The sequence below is a fragment of the Zonotrichia albicollis genome, unplaced genomic scaffold (genome assembly GCF_047830755.1).
Source record: "Zonotrichia albicollis isolate bZonAlb1 unplaced genomic scaffold, bZonAlb1.hap1 Scaffold_115, whole genome shotgun sequence".
Classification (NCBI taxonomy): domain Eukaryota; kingdom Metazoa; phylum Chordata; class Aves; order Passeriformes; family Passerellidae; genus Zonotrichia; species Zonotrichia albicollis.
The window spans coordinates 116,061-130,476 of NW_027428346.1; the positions used below are offsets into that span (position 1 = coordinate 116,061).

The window sequence follows — 14,416 nt, forward strand, 5'->3', positions numbered from 1 at the left end:
CCAAGCGGAAGCTGCGGCGCCGCTCCAGCTGCGGCTCCGAGCCCTCGACCCCCAAGAGCGCCAAGGGCGGGGAGGGGGAGGGGCCGGGGGAGATCTTCACCTTCGACCGGCAAGGTGGGGGCGGGGCCTGGGATGGGGGTGGGGCCTGGGAATGGGGGCGGGACCTGGGATGGGGGCGGGGCCGGGGAATGGGGGCGGGGCCAATGAATGAGGGAGGGGCCAGGCGAGATCTTCACCTTTGACGGACAAGGTGGGGGCGGGGCCTGGGAGTGGGGGCGGGGTCTGGGAGTGGGGGCGGGGCCTGGGTATGGGGGCGGGGCCTAGGAATGGGGGAGGGGCAGGGAGAGATCTTCACCTTTGACCAACAAGGTGGGGGCGGGGCCTGGGAATGGGGGCGGGGCCTGGGAATGGGGGTGGAGCCAAGGAATGGGGGAGGGGCAGGGAGAGATCTTCACCTTCGATAGACAAGGTGGGGGCGGGGAGACCCAAAATTTGGGGCTGAGGGACCCGAATTGGGGGTGGGGGCACTGCTGGGTTTTGGGGTCACCCTAAACCGAGGGCTGCGTCCGATCTGGGGCCATTTTTGGTGTTTTGGGGCCATTTTGGGGCTGGTTTAGGGCTATTTTGGGGCCGGTTTTTGAGCTATTTTGGGGCCATTTTGGGGCTGGTTTTTGGGCCATTTTGGGGCTGTTTTGGGGCTATTTTAGGGCTGGTTTGGGGCCATTTTGGGGCTATTTTGGGGCGGTTTTTGGGCCATTTTGGGGCCGGTTTTGGGCCATTTTGGGGCCATTTTGGGGCTGTTTTTAAAGCTGTTTCGGGACTGGTTTTTGGGCCGTTTTGGGGCTGGATTTTGGGCTGGTTTTTGGGCTGTTTTGGGGCTGTTTTGGGCTGTTTTGGGGCTGGTTTTTGGGCCATTTTTGGACCATTTTGGGGCTGGTTTTTGGGCCAGTTTGGGGCTGTTTTGGGGCTGTTTTTAGGCCATTTTTGGGGCTGGTTTTGGGCCATTTTGGGGCTATTTTGGGGCCATTTTTGGGCTGTTTTTGGGGCCGTTTTGGGGCTGTTTTGTGGCCGTTTTGGGGCTGTTTTGTGGCCGGTTTTTGGGCTGTTTTTGGGCTATTTTGGGTCGGTTTTTGGGGCTGTTTTGGGTCGGTTTTTGGGGCTGTCTGACCCCCGTATCCGCAGGCGGGGAGGGCGAGGACGTGCTGGGCGAGCTCGAGTACGACAAGGTGCCGTTCTCGTCCCTGCGGCGAACGCTGGACCAGCGCCGCGCCCTCGTCATGCAGCTCTTCCAGGAGCACGGCTTCTTCCCCTCGGGTGAGCCCCAAAAACACCCCGGAATTATCTCAAATTATCTCAAAATTATCCTGAAATCGCTGTGAAATTATCCTGAAATTGTCCCTAAAATTATCCTGAAATTATTCCTGAATTATTCCTAAATTATCCTGAAATTTTCCCTTAATTACCCCCAAAATAATCCTGAAATTATTCCTAAATTATTTCTAAATTATTCCTAAATTATCCTGAAATTGTTCCTAAACTATCCCAAAATATTTCTGAAATTACTGCAAAATTATCCCAAAATTGTCCCCAAAATTATCCCGAAATTGTCCCTAAATTATCCCTGAATTACCTTGAAATTATCCCTAAATTATCCCAAAATTTTCCCTAAATTGTCCCCAAAGTTATCCCGAAATTGTCGCTAAATTATCCCCAAAATAATCCTGAAATTATTCCTAAATTATTCTCAAATTATCCCAAAATTGTCCCTAAATTATCCCCAAAATATTTATGAAATTACTGTGAAATTATCCCTTAATTATGCCCTAAATTATCCCCAAAATAATCCTGAAATTATTCCTAAATTATTCCTAAATTATTCCCAAATTATCCTGAAATTATTCCTAGATTATTTCTAAGTTATTCTGAAATTGTCCCTAAATTATCCCAAAATATTTCTGAAATTACTGTGAAATTATCCCTGAATTATCCTGAAATTATCCCTAAATTATCCCTGAATTATCCTGAAATTATTCCGAAATTGTCCCTAAACTATCCCCAAAATATTTCTGAAATTACTGCAAAACTATCCCTGAATTATCCTGAAATTGTTCCTAAATTGTCCCAAAGTTATCCTGAAATTGCTCCTAAATTATACCCAAAATAATCCTGAGATTATTCTTAAATTATTCCCAAATTATCCTGAAATTTTCTCTTAATTACCCCCAAAATAATCCTGAAATTATTCCTAAATTATCCCCAAAATAATCCTGAAATTATTCCTAAATTATTCCCAAATTATCCTGAAATTGTCCCTAAATTATCCCCAAAATTATCCTGAAATTATTCCTAAATTATTCCCAAATTATCCTGAAATTGTCCCTAAATTATCCCCAAAATATTTCTGAAATTACTGTGAAATTATCCTTGAATTATCCTGAAATGATCCCAAAAGTTGTTGAAATTGCCCCGAAATTACTTTGACATTATCCTGAGATTGTCTCTAAATTATCCCCAAATTATCTTGAAATTATCCCAAAATTATCCCAGAATTATCCCCAAATTACTCCAAAATTTTTCTAAAGCATCCCAAAACCATCCCCAAATTATTCTGAAATTATCTTGAAATTATCCCAAAGTTATCACGGAATTATCCCCAAATTACTCTGAAATTTTTCTAAAAAATTCCCCAAATTACACCGAAATTTTTCTAAAAAAAACCCAAATTATCCCCAAATTACTCCAAAATTTTTCTAAAAAAAACCCCAAATCATCCCCAAATTACTCTGAAATTTTTCTAAAAATTCCCCAAATTATCCCCAAATTACTCCAAAATTTTCCTAAAAAAAATCCCAAATTATCCCCAAATTACTCCAAAATTTTTCTAAAAAAAAACCCCAAATTATCCCCAAATTACTCCAAAATTTTTCTAAAACATCCCAAAACCATCCCCAAATTACTCCGAAATTTTTCTAAAACATCCCCAAAACCATCCCCAAATTACTCCAAAATTTTTCTAAAAATTCCCCAAATTATTCTGAAACTATCCCAAAATTATGCCGTAATTATCCCCAAATTACTCCAAAATTTTTCTAAAAAAAACCCAAATTATCCCCAAATTCCCTCTGAATCATCCCCAAAATTATCCTGAGTTTTCTATTAATTACCCTCAAATTAACCTGAAATTTATCCCAAAAATCACAGAAAAATTACCCCTGAATTGTCCAAAAATTACCTTGAATGCCCCCAAATCCCCCAGAATTGTTCCCAAATTGTCCCCAAATGTCCCCAAATGTCCCCAAATGTCCCCAAATGTCCCCAAATGTCCCCAGATGTCCCCAAATGTCCTTTTTGTCCCCCAGCCCAGGCCACGGCCGCGTTCCAGGCTCGTTTCTCGGACATTTTCCCCACCAAGCTCTGCCTGCAGCTCAAGATCCGCGAGGTTCGCCAGAAGATCATGCAGGCGGCCACGCCCACCGAGCCGGCCCCGCCCACCGAGCCCGACGGCGCCGCCCCTTCCGCCAGCGAGGCCACGCCCTCTCAGCCCCCACCGCCCCCTCCTCCTCCGCCTCAAACCACGCCCCTTTCGGCCTCCTCCAACCCCGCCCCCTCCTCGTCTGACCCCGCCCCCTCAACCGAGGCCACGCCCCCCTCGCCCCCGGCGGCCGTGCGCTGATCCATTCCATGGCCACGCCCCCTTTCGGTCGGTGGCTCCGCCTCCTTTCCTTTTTTTTGTTGTTGTTGGTCACGTGACCTGGATCTTTTAAACAACGGGAGAATCTTTGGAGCCCCGCCCCCCTGCTGGTGTCGCCGTTTCTGATTGGGTGGAGTGGGAAAGGGGGCGGGGTTTGGGGAGGGCACGCCCTTTTCTTAAAGGGACAGGGACAGGGAGGGGGTGGCACCAACGGGGAGCCTGGGGACACCTTGGGGACATCTGGGGGTGGCACTGGGACTTGGGGACACCTTGGGGACATCTGGGGGTGGCACTGGGATACCTTGGGGACATCTGGGGACACTCCAGGGGTGGCACAGGGACATTGGGACACCTTGGGGACATCCAGGAGTCACTGGGACACTCTGGGGACACCTTGGGGACATTTTGAGGACATCTTCGGGGGTCTTGGGGACACTGGGGGGACACTGGGACACCTTGGGGACATTTTGGGGGTGGCACGGGGACACCAGGACACCCTGGGACACCACAGAGGGTCAGGGGGACACTGGGGACATTTTGGGGACATCACAGAGATGGCAGAGGTACAATGGAACACCCTGGGGGTGGCACTGGGGCACGCCAGGGGTCACTGGGATCCTTCGGGGACATTTTTGGGACATTTTGGGGACATTTTGGGGTCTCTCCGCTGCCGCCGCAGTGGGAGGAGCCACAGGAACGGCTCCACCAATCAGCAGCGGCCGTGCGCGGTAGGCGTGGCCATGCGGACCGAACCATTCTAAAGGCTGGGAGGGGGAGAAGCGCGCGCTGGCGCCAACCAATGACAACGCGCCGATAGGGGAGATCTCATCGCTGATTGGCCCGCGGCGATCCCGCCGGCGCGGATTGGCCGAGGGAGTCTCGCGAGGTTTCCGCCCCTGCTGCGTGCGCGGGCGACCCCGTGTTCGGCCTCTTCCGGTGCGGCAGCGGCGGCGGCGAGGTGAGGGCGGGAGCGGGGCCGGGAAAAACGGGGGAAAAAACCGCAAAAAACGGGAAAAAATGGGGAAAAAACGGGTAAAAGTGGGCTGGGAGTGACCCCCCGCGTGTCCCCGCAGATGCCCGGTGTGACGGTGAAGGACGTGAACCAGCAGGAGTTCGTGAGGGCGCTGGCGGCCTTCCTCAAGAAGTGAGGGGGAAACCGGGAGGGAACCGGGGGGGCTCACCGGGGGTCGCGGGGCTCCTCGGGCGGTGCCGGTCCTGGTTCCGTTCCCGGTTCTGTTCTTTATTCCCAATTCCCGGCTCCGGTTCTGATTCTCATTCCCGGTTCTGGTTTCTGCTGCCATTCCCGGTTCCCGTTCCCAATTCCCTTTTCTCGCTTTTGGTACCGGTTCCCAGGCCCGGTTCCGTTCCCAGGCCCGGTTCCGTTCCCGATTGCGGTGCCATTCCCCGTTCCCATTCCCTGGTCCCGGTACCGGCTCTGACCCGGTTCTGGCCCGGTTCTGGCGCAGGTCCGGGAAGCTGAAGGTGCCGGACTGGGCCGACACGGTGAAGTTGGCCCGGTCCCTGTTCCCCATTCCCGGTTCCATTCCCGGTTCCATTCCCGGTTCCCTGGTCCCGGTACCGGTTCTGTCCCGGTTCCCTGGTCCCGGTACCGGCTCTGACCCGGTTCTGACCCGGTTCTGGCGCAGGTCCGGGAAGCTGAAGGTGCCGGACTGGGCCGACACGGTGAAGTTGGCCCGGTCCCTGTTCCCCATTCCCGGTTCCATTCCCGGTTCCCTGATCCCGGTACCGGTTCTGTCCCGGTTCCCTGGTCCCGGTACCGGCTCTGTCCCGGTTCTGGCCCGGTTCTGACCCGGTTCTGGCGCAGGTCCGGGAAGCTGAAGGTGCCGGACTGGGCCGACACGGAGAAGTTGGCCCGGTCCCTGTTCCCCGTTCCCGGTTCCCTGGTCCCGGTACCGGTTCTGTCCCGGTTCCCTGGTCCCGGTACCGGCTCTGACCCGGTTCTGACCCGGTTCTGACCCGGTTCTGGCCCGGTTCTGGCGCAGGTCCGGGAAGCTGAAGGTGCCGGACTGGGCCGACACGGTGAAGTTGGCCAAGCACAAGGAGCTGGCGCCCTACGATGAGAACTGGTTCTACACCCGGGCAGGTGAGACCGGGACCGGCACCGGGGGTCTCTCCTTTACCTGGGGGTCCCTCACCTGTCCCAGGGGTCTCTCCCATTACCTGGGGGTCCCTTACCTGTTACCTGGTAGTCTCTCCCATTATGGATCCCATTATCCTGGGGGTCTCTCCCATTACCTGGAGGTCCCTCACCTGTTACCTGGGGGTCCCTCCCATTATGGATCCCATTAACCCTGAGGGTCCCTCACCTGTCCCAGGGGTCCCTGACCTCTTACCTGGGGGTCTCTCCCATTAACCCTGAGGGTCTCTCACCTGTTCCAGGGGTCTCTCCCATTACCTGAGGGTCCCTCCCCTGTTACTGGGGGTCCCTCCCATTATGGATGCCATTGCCTGGGGGTCTCTCCCATTACCTGGGGGTCCCTCACCTGTCCCAGGGGTCTCTCCCATTACCCTGGGGGGGTCTCTCTCTCTCTCTCACCTGTCATGGGGGGTCCCTCCCATTATGGATCCCATTATCCTGGGGGTCCCTCCCATTATGGATCTCATTACCTGGGGGTCCCTCACCTGTCCCAGGTGTCCCTCACCTGTGTCCCTGTCCCCTCACCTGTCTCAGGTGTCCCTCACCTGTGTCCCTGTCCCCCCACAGCCTCCACAGCCCATCACCTGTACCTGCAGGGCGGGGTCACTGCCGTTACCTGCGAGTCTGCCATTCCCATTGTGGTTCCCATTACCCGGGGGTCTCTCACCTGTTACTGGGGGTCTCTCCCATTATGGATCTCATTATCCTGGGGTCTCTCACCTGTTACCTGAGGGTCTCACCTGTCCTGGGGGTCTCTCCCATTATGGATCTCATTACCTGGGGGTCTCTCACCTGTTACCTGGGGGTCCTTCCCATTATAGATCTCATTATCCTGGGGGTCTCTCACCTGTCCCAGGGGTCTCTCCCATTATGGATCTCATTATCCTGGGGGTCTCGCCTGTTACCTGGGGGTCTCTCCCATTACCTGGGGATGTCTCCCATTATAGATCTCATTATCCTGGGGGTCCCTCCCATTATGGATCCCATTATCCTGGGGGGTCCCTCACCTGTCCGTTACCTGAGGATCTCACCTGTCCTGGGGGTCTCTCCCATTACCTGGGGGTCCCTCCCATTATGGATCTCATTACCTGGGGGTCTCTCCCATTACCTGGGGGTCCCTCACCTGTCCCAGTGGCTCTCACCTGTCCCAGGGGTCTCTCCCATTACCTGGGGGTCCTTCCCATTATAGATCTCATTATCCTGGGGGTCTCTCACCTGTCCCGGGGGTCTCTCCCATTAACCCTGAGGGTCTCTCACCTGTTTGGGGGTCCCTCACCTGTTACCTGGGGGTCCCCTCCCATTATGGATGCCATTGCCAGGGGGTCTCTCACCTGTTACCTGGGGGTCTCTCCCGTTACCTGGAGGTCCCTCACCTGTTACTGGAGGTCCCTCCCATTATGGATCTCATTATCCTGGGGGTCTCACCTGTCCTTGGGGTCCCTCCTGTATTACCTACGGGGTCTCTCACCTGTCATTGAGGGTCCCTCACCTGTTACCTGGGGGTCTCTCCTATTATGGATCCCATTATCCTGAAGGTCCCTCACCTGTCCTTGGGGTCTCTCACCTGTTACCTGGGGGTCTCTCCCATTACCTGGGGGTCCTTCCCATTATAGATCTCATTACCTGGGGTCTCTCACCTGTTACCCGGGGGTCTCTCCCATTACCTGGGGGTCCCTCCCATTATGGATCCCATTATCCTGGGGGTCTCACCTGTTACCTGAGGGTCTCTCCCATTAACCCTGAGGGTCTCTGACCTGTCCCAGGGGTCTCTCCCATTACCTGGGGGTCCCTCACCTGTGTCACCTGTGTCCCCCCCAGCCTCCACAGCCCATCACCTGTACCTGCAGGGCGGGGTCAGTGCCGTTACCTGCGAGTCTGCCATTCCCATTGTGGTTCCCATTACCCGGGGGTCCCTCACCTGTTACTGGGGTCCTTCCCATTATAGATCTCATTATCCTGGGGTCTCTCACCTGTCCCAGGGGTCTCTCCCATTATAGATCTCATTATCCTGGGGGTCTCTCACCTGTCCCAGGGGTCTCTCCCATTACCTGGAGGTCTCTCCCATTATGGATCTCATTATCCTGGGGTCTCTCACCTGTCCCAGGGGTCTCTCCCATTATAGATCTCATTATCCTGGGGGTCTCTCACCTGTCCCAGGGGTCTCTCCCATTACCTGGGGGTCTCTCCCATTATGGATCTCATTATCCTGGGGTCCCTCACCTGTTACCTGGGGGTCTCTCCCATTACCTGGGGGTCTCACCTGTTACCCAGGGGTCTCTCCCATTAACCCTGAGGGTCTCTCACCTGTTTGGGGGTCCCTCACCTGTTACCTGGGGGTCCCTCCCATTATGGATCTCATTATCCTGGGGGTCTCGCCTGTTACCTGAGGGTCTCTCACCTGTCCTTGGGGTCTCTCCCATTAACCCTGAGGGTCCCTGACCTGTCCTTGGGGGTCCCTCACCTGTCCTTGGGGTCTCTCACCTCTTACCTGGGGGTCTCTCCCATTACCTGAGGGTCCCTCACCTGTGTCACCTGTGTCCCCACAGCCTCCACAGCCCGTCACCTGTACCTGTGGGCGGGGTCAGTGCTGTTACCTGCGAGTTTGTGGTTCCCATTACTCCAGGTGTCCCTCACCTGTCCCAGGTGTCCCTAACTGTGTCACCTGTCCCTCACCTGTGTCCCTGTCCCCCACAGCCTCCACGGCCCGCCACCTGTACCTGCGTGGCGGGGTCAGTGCCGTTACCTGCGAGTCTGCCATTCCATTGAGGTTCCCATTACCCGGGGGTCCCTCACCTGTTACTGGGGGTCTCTCCCATTATAGATCCCATTATCCTGAGGGTCTCTCACCTGTCCCAGGGGTCTCTCCCATTACCTGGGGGTCCCTTCCATTATGGATCCCATTATCCTGGGGGTCCCTCACCTGTCGCAGAGATCTCTCCCATTACCTGAGGGTCCCTCACCTGTCCCAGAGTCTCTCCCATTAACCCTGAGGGTCTCTGACCTGTCCCAGGGGTCTCTCCCATTACCTGGGGGTCTCTCACCTGTGTCCCTGTCCCTCACCTGTCTCAGGTGTCCCTCACCTGTCCCCCCTGTCCCCCACAGCCTCCACAGCCCATCACCTGTACCTGCAGGGCGGGGTCAGTGCCGTTACCTGCGAGTCTGCCATTCCCATTGTGGTTCCCATTACTTGGGGTCCCTCACCTGTTACCTGGGGGTCTCTCCCATTACCTGGGGGTCCCTCACCTGTGTCCCTGTCCCCCCACAGCCCATCACCTGTACCTGCGGGGCGGGGTCAGTGCCGTTACCTGCGAGTCTGCCATTCCCATTGTGGTTCCCATTACTTGGGAGTCCTTCCCATTATAGATCTCATTATCCTGGGGGTCTCACCTGTTACCTGAGGGTCTCTCCCATTAACCCTGAGGGTCTCTCACCTGTTTGGGGGTCCCTCACCTGTCCCGGGGGTCTCTCCCATTACCTGGGGGTCTCTCCCATTATGGATCCCATTATCCTGGGGGTCTCTCACTTGTCCCGAGGGTCTCTCCCATTACCTGGGGGGTCCCTCCCATTATGGATCTCATTACTGAGGGTCTCACTTGTTACCTGAGGGTCTCTCACCTGTCCTTGGGGTCTCTCCCATTACCTGGGGGTCCCTCATCTCTTACCTGGGGGTCTCTCCCATTATGGATCTCATTATCCTGGGGGTCTCGCCTGTTACCTGAGGGTCTCTCACCTGTCCTTGGGGTCTCTCCCATTACCTGGGGGTCTCTCCCATTATGGATGCCATTGCCTGGGGGTCTCTCCCATTACCTGGGGGTCCCTCACCTGTTACTGGAGGTCCCTCCCATTATGGATCCCATTATCCTGAGGGTCCCTCACCTGTCCTTGGGGTCTCTCCCATTACCTGGGGGTCCCTCCCATTATGGATGGGATGCCATTGCCTGGGGGTCTCTCACCTGTCCTTGGGGTCTCTCCCATTATAGATCTCATTATCCTGGGGATTTCTCACCTGTCCTGGGGGTCTCTCCCATTAACCCTGAGGGTCTCTGACCTGTCCCAGGGGTCTCTCCCATTACCTGGGGGTCTCTCACCCCTTACCCAGGGGTCTCTCCCATTACCTGGGGGTCTCTCCCATTACCTGGGGGTCTCACACCTGTGTCCCCCACAGCCTCCACGGCCCGTCACCTGTACCTGCGTGGCGGGGCGGGCGTGGGCTCCATGGCCAAGGTGTACGGGGGCCGCCAGCGCCGCGGGGTCCGGCCCAGCCACTTCAGCCGCGGCTCGGGCGCCGTGGCCAGGAGGGTGCTGCAGGCCCTGGAGGCGCTCAAGGTGGTGGAGAAGGACCAGGACGGGTCAGTTTGGGGAGAAAAACCGAAATTTTGGGGGTTTGGGGAAAAAAAAACGGTGGTTTTTGGGTGAAAAATGGGGATTTTGGGGGTGTAAAATGAGGATTTTTGGGGGTTCATGGCCTGGAGGTGCTCAAGGTGGTGGAGAAGGACCAGGACGGGTCAGTTTGGGAGAAAAACCGAAATTTTGGGGGTTTGGGGAAAAAAAATGGTGGTTTTTGGGTGAAAAATGGGGATTTTGGGAAAAAAATGGAGGTTTTGGGGTGAAAAACGTAGATTTTGGGGGCTTTGGTTTATGGGGTTCATGGCCTGGAGGGTCCTGGAGGTGCTCAAGGTGGTGGAGAAGGACCAGGACGGGTCAGTTTGGGGAGAAAAATGGGGATTTTGGGGGTTTGGGAAAAAAAAATGGTGGTTTTGGGGTGAAAGATGAGGATTTTGGGGGGTAAAAATGAGGATTTTGGTGTTCGTATTTATGTGCGACGTCAGCTGTGCCTCAGGGGCTCAAGGTGGGGAAGGACCAGGATGGGTCAGTTTGGGGAGAAAATGGAAATTTTGGGGGTTTGGGGAAAAAAATGGTGATTTTTGGGTGAAAAATGGGGATTTTGGGGGGAAAATGAGGATTTTGGGGGGAAAAATGGGGATTTTGGGGGAAAAAATGGTGGTTTTGGGGTGAAAATAAGGATTTTGGGAAAAAATGGAGATTTTGGGGTAAAAAACGCAGATTTTGGGGGTTTTGGTTTATGGGGTTCATGGCCTGGAGGTGCTCAAGGTGGTGGAGAAGGACCAGGACGGGTCAGTTTGGGGAGAAAAACCGAAATTTTGGGGGTTTGGGGAAAAAAACCCGGTGGTTTTTGGGTGAAAAATGGGGATTTTGGAAAAAAAATGGAGATTTTGGGGTGAAAAATGGGGATTTTGGGGGTGTAAATGAGGGTTTTTGGGGGTTCATGGCCTGGAGGGTCCTGGAGGTGCTCAAGGTGGTGGAGAAGGACCAGGACGGGTCAGTTTGGGGAGAAAAACCAAAATTTTGGGGGTTTGGGGAAAAAAAACGGTGATTTTTGGGTGAAAAATGAGGATTTTGGGAAAAAAATGGAGGTTTTGGGGTAAAAAGCGCAGATTTTGGGGGCTTTGGTTTATGGGGTTTATGGCCTGGAGGGTCCTGGAGGTGCTCAAGGTGGTGGAGAAGGACCAGGACGGGTCAGTTTGGGGAGAAAAATGGAAATTCTGGGGGTTTGGGGAAAAAAAAATGGTGGTTTTGGGTGAAAAATGAGGATTTTGGGGTCAAAACCAGAGATTTTGGGGGTTTTTGGGAGCTACAGGGCCTGGAGGTGCTCAAGGTGGTGGAGAAGGACCAGGACGGGTCAGTTTGGGGAGAAAAACCGAAATTTTGGGGTTTGGGGAAAAAAAACGGTGATTTTGGGGCGAAAAATTAGGATTTTGGGGGAAAAATGGAAATTTTGGGGGCACTTTAATGTAAAAAACAGGGATTTTGGAGCAGTTTGAGGTGAAAAACTGCAATTTTGGGGATGAAAAATGAGGATTTTTTATCAGTTTGTGTTTTAATTTTAATAAGTGACCCCATTTTTTTTTTTTTTTACCATTTTTTTACTTTTTTTCACCATTTTTTTCCCCACCCAGGGGTCGGAAGTTGACTCCCCAGGGGCAGCGGGACCTGGATCGCATCGCTGGGCAGGTGAGCCCCTGGAATTTCCAGAATTTTCCATCAAATTCCGCTGAATTTGGGCAATTTTAACCAATTTCCCTTCAAATTTCTGCAATTTTAACCAATTTCTCTCCAATTTTAAAAAATTTTCCTTTTTTTTTTTTTCTCTTTTAGGTCGCTGCTGCCAGCAAGAAGCACTGAGGAGCCAATAAATCATTTCACCCCCAAACTCGAGTGTGTTTTTGAGAAAAAAAACGCCCAAAATTGGTTAAATCACCCCAAAATAGCACCTGAGAACCTGAGGAGGGGGATGCTGAAATGGGAGAGAAATCCTGAATTTGTGGGGAAAAAAAATTGCATTGAAAAGGGCAGAAAATTGCAGCAAAACGAGCAAAAATTGCAGCCAAAAAGTGCAAAAAAATGTTCAAAAGTTGCCCCAAAAATATTATTTAGGGATCCCAAAATAAAAGAAAGTGTCCCAAAATATTGGGAAAATTTCTCAAAGGATGCCAACGACATGAAAGGTTAAAAAAATTACTCATTAGTACAAAACTCCAAAATAAATTCAGATTTTTAGTTTAAAATTAGAAGGTTTAGCCCAAATTAGGATATTGTCAGGGATAACACATCTGCAGTTAAAAATAAATTTGTTAAACCCAAAATTTCCCTATTTTTGGGGTAGTTTTGGTTCCTGAGCCTCCCAATTCCAGCAGCTTTTGGAGGAACTAAGTGGAGAAAAAAGCAACTTTTGTCCCAAAATGTCAATTTTTAGCAAGACTTGATGGGTTTTATGGGTGAGAATGCATTTGGAAAGGAGAACGTGGATTTATTTTGGACATTTTTGTGTTTCATGTGGAGTTTTGGGTGTAAAATCACTGAAAATTGGTGTTTATTCCACTTACCCTCATTCTGTCCTTGCTCTGCTTCCATCGCTGTCCTGGGAGACTCCAGGTTTGGGAAAATTATTCAGTTCCCTCTTTTCCCCATAATTTTACCTCATGAAATGTACTTTTATTGCAGAAAATATTTTTTTTCCCCTCAGACAATCAGGGTTTTCCCCAGAATGCTGTGATTTTTTACCTCATAAAACCAAAATTTGGCCTGAAAAAAAATTCCTTTAGTAAAAATGAGAGGTTTGCCTCAAAATGTGATGAATTTCCATTAAAAAACAGCTGCTGGCCCCAAAACCGATGGTTTTTACCTCAGAAATCGAAGTTTTTACCTCAGAAATTCAAGTTTTTACCTCTCAAAAAGATTTTTCCCCTCACGGAGCCGCGGCTGCCTCAGGGACTGCGGCGAGGGGGCGGGGCCAAGCGGGAAATGCCGGGCTCTGATTGGTTGCTGCGGCGGGAGGGGGCGGGGCCGCGGCAAAGGGCGGGAAAAGCGCTGAGGGAGCCGCCGCCATTTTGTCCGCGGCGCCTCAGGGGAAAGCGGCGGCTGCGGGCCCGGTTTTGACGGGCAAATCCCCGTTCCTAAAGCCGCTTTTCCGCTTTGACACATCGGTGGGGATCGCCGCTACGTGCTCCGAGTCTTCTGGCAGCGGTTTGAGCACGCCCCGGGTGGGTTTGCCCTGAGGATGTGGGGCGCACCTGTGGTGGTGGGTGACTGCGGATTGAGCCTCCCAGAGGTGTAACCACCCCTCACAAAGGTGTCACCGCCCTTCGCAAAGCTGTCACCATCCTCATAAAGGTGTCGCCATCACCTTCCACCCAAGCCTGGGGCTGCGGCTGGGCCGGTTCTGCTGCTGCCGCCCTGTTCCCTCAGCCGGGATCCCCTCAGGGAAAAGGGCGCGTTTATCTTCATCTTCTGCGATTTTTCCACCAAAGAGCTTTGGGAAGGACTCAACTCATGCCCCACCACGGGATTTGGGGATAAAAATGCTGAAATTGGGGGTGCAGTGGTGCTGGTTTTGTGTCTTGGCCCCAACGCCTCAGTCGCCGTGTCCCCCAAACCTTTGGGTTTAGCCCCATTTTGGCCCTGTTTATTTCCATTTTGGCCCTGCTTACCCCGATTAGTCTTGTTTGGCCAACATTAAGTCCTGTTTATCCCTAATTTGGCCCTGTTGAGACCCTGCTGAGCCCAAATTTGGCCTTGTTTAGCACCAATTTGGCCCTGTTTAACCTCTTTTTTCCCTATTTCCCCCCACTTTACCCCTACTGTACCTCCCGTTATCCCCATTTCACCCCTTTTACCCCCCTTTGTGCCATTTTATCCCCATTTCCCCCCATTTTTATCCCCCTTTTTCCCATTTTACCCCCACTTTTCCGCATTTTCTCACCCTTTTCCGCCATTCCCGTGTCCCTCCAGCCATTCCCTCTGTCCGAGCTCCTCTTGTGAGGTCCCAGCGTGGCCCCAAATCCCCTCCGGGACCCCCCCAAAATTGACCTGGGACCCCCCAAACCCCCTCGGGACCCCCCAAAATTGACTCGGGACCCCCCCAAAATTGACCAGGGACCCCCCAAACCCCCTCGGGACCCCCCCAAAATTGACCTGGGACCCCCCAAACCCCCTCGGGACCCCCCCAACGCCCCCCCCCGGCCCTGAATGGCCGCGCTGTTCCCGCT

The 14,416-nt window shown here is 52.9% G+C and overlaps 2 protein-coding genes across 2 annotated transcripts; both read left to right on the top strand.

Annotated features, from left to right (window-relative positions):
- LOC141727355 (protein capicua homolog) lies at positions 1-3,784 on the top strand (the record flags this gene model as incomplete). The annotated part of the gene is given in 3 exon segments (XM_074533852.1): positions 1-114; positions 1,183-1,314; positions 3,360-3,784. Coding segments are annotated over 3 exon segments (560 nt in total), but the record flags the coding sequence as incomplete, so codon positions are not given.
- Positions 3,785-4,508: 724 nt separating this feature from the next.
- Positions 4,509-12,228, top strand: RPS19 (ribosomal protein S19). Its single transcript, XM_074533850.1, has 6 exons — positions 4,509-4,649; positions 4,765-4,835; positions 5,695-5,795; positions 10,015-10,198; positions 11,828-11,882; positions 12,027-12,228. The coding sequence occupies exons 2-6, from the start codon at positions 4,765-4,767 to the stop codon at positions 12,051-12,053; spliced, it is 438 nt and encodes a 145-aa protein (XP_074389951.1). The 5' UTR covers positions 4,509-4,649; the 3' UTR covers positions 12,054-12,228.
- Positions 12,229-14,416: the final 2,188 nt, after the last annotated feature.

What these genes read in the sequence shown, in the direction of transcription:
- RPS19 (XM_074533850.1), top strand. Translation starts at nt 4,765, where the DNA reads ATGCCCGGTGTGACGGTGAAGGACGTGAACCAGCAGGAGTTCGTGAGG. An exon ending in CTGGTTCTACACCCGGGCAG is followed by an intron (nt 5,796 to 10,014) that starts GTGAGACCGGGA and finishes TGTCCCCCACAG; the next exon opens with CCTCCACGGCCCGTCACCTG. An exon ending in TGGATCGCATCGCTGGGCAG is followed by an intron (nt 11,883 to 12,026) that starts GTGAGCCCCTGG and finishes TTTCTCTTTTAG; the next exon opens with GTCGCTGCTGCCAGCAAGAA.